Genomic DNA, 1,375 nt, shown 5'->3' on the forward strand with positions numbered 1-1,375 from the left:
GGCCGGGAAGTTCCTCCGGGGACGAGCTTTCTGCACAGCCTTAAATTCCACCCCCCCCACCCGCGCTCAAGGGACCCACGGTCCTGCCCCTAACCAAGCAGACCCTGCCCGGGGCAGCCCCCCACCTGTCTGCAGAAGTTTTGTTGAGTTTTGGGTTTCCTGCAGCCATTAGATGTCAGGTGCGCTCATTACTATTACAATTAAGGGCGCTTTTGTTTTTCCTTGGAGAGAAAGGCTCCTCTTTCCGAGCGATGTGTGCCACGCCAGAGCCCACCGCCCCTCGAAGCTACCCGCTCGGCACGGTACCTTTGCAGCGCAAAAAGTCCTCGGGGTGAGGGAAGGAACCCTCTTCGCAGAGCAAGTCGCAGGTTTTATCCGATGCCAGGGGGTAGCCGTTGTCCTCCTCGTTGTAGTCGCTCTTGCCGTTGCTGTTTGAGTAGCCGTTGGCATACATCTTCAGGGCCGACCTGCGGAGGCACAGGAGCTCCTGAAAGGCATACCTGAAGTCCGGGCTCCGGCAGTAGATCAAAGGGTTGAAGGCAGAGTTGACATAGCCCAGCCAGTTCAAGAGGATATACACGTACTTGGGTATGATGTCGTCCTGGATGACGTGCACGATGTTGACGATGAAGAAGGGCAGCCAGCACAGCGTGAAGGTGCCCATGATGATGCCCAGGGTCTTGAGGGCCTTGTGCTCCTTCAAGAAGAACTTGGAGGAACGGCGGTGCCCAGCTCCCCCTTTCTGCTCCTGCTCCTTGTTCTGGGTGTGAAACCTCCCCTCGCTCTTGTCTATCTTCTGCAACTGCTTCTTGGCCACCTGGAAGACCCTGGCATACACGAATACCATGACCACGAGCGGCAGGTAGAAGGAGATGATGGAGGAGGCAATGGCATAGGCTTGGTTGGTGAAGAAGTCGCAACACGTGTCCTTCTCGTAGCACAGGATGGCCTCATCGCGGTCTGCCCGGTACCAGTGCATTTGGATGGGCAAGAAGGAGGTGAGGGCTGAGACCACCCACACCACGAGGATGACCACGCGTGCCTTGCTCTTGGTCAGCAGGCTCTGGTACTTGAAAGGGGAGGTGATGGCGAAGTACCGGTCCACTGCAATGACGCAGAGGGTCTCAATGCTGGCCGTGACGCAGAGCACGTCCAAGGAGGTCCAGAACTCACACCAGAAGTTCCCAAACTTCCACATCTCCATGATGATGTGGCTGGCGCCGAAGGGCACCACGGCCAGTCCCATCACCAGGTCAGCGCAGGCCAGCGAGGTGATGAAGTAGTTGGTGACAGTCTGCAGGCGCTGGAACCGGGCGATGGCAGTGATCACCAGCACGTTGCCGAAGACGATAGCCAGCACAATCACCGACATAAG

General features: G+C 57.5%; 1 protein-coding gene across 1 annotated transcript; it reads right to left on the minus strand.

Moving 5' to 3' along the window:
- Positions 1–100: 100 nt before the first annotated feature.
- Positions 101–1,372, minus strand: ADRB2 (adrenoceptor beta 2, surface). Its single transcript, XM_009703688.1, has one exon. It carries the CDS (start codon positions 1,370–1,372, stop codon positions 287–289), a length of 1,086 nt encoding a protein of 361 aa, XP_009701990.1. The 3' UTR covers positions 101–286.
- Between the last annotated feature and the right edge of the window lie 3 nt (positions 1,373–1,375).

This window comes from Cariama cristata, unplaced genomic scaffold (genome assembly GCF_000690535.1).
Source record: "Cariama cristata isolate BGI_N322 unplaced genomic scaffold, ASM69053v1 Scaffold40407, whole genome shotgun sequence".
In the NCBI taxonomy this organism is placed as follows: domain Eukaryota; kingdom Metazoa; phylum Chordata; class Aves; order Cariamiformes; family Cariamidae; genus Cariama; species Cariama cristata.

Coding starts and splice junctions, on each gene's coding strand:
- ADRB2 (XM_009703688.1), bottom strand. CDS start 1,372: ATGTCGGTGATTGTGCTGGCTATCGTCTTCGGCAACGTGCTGGTGATC.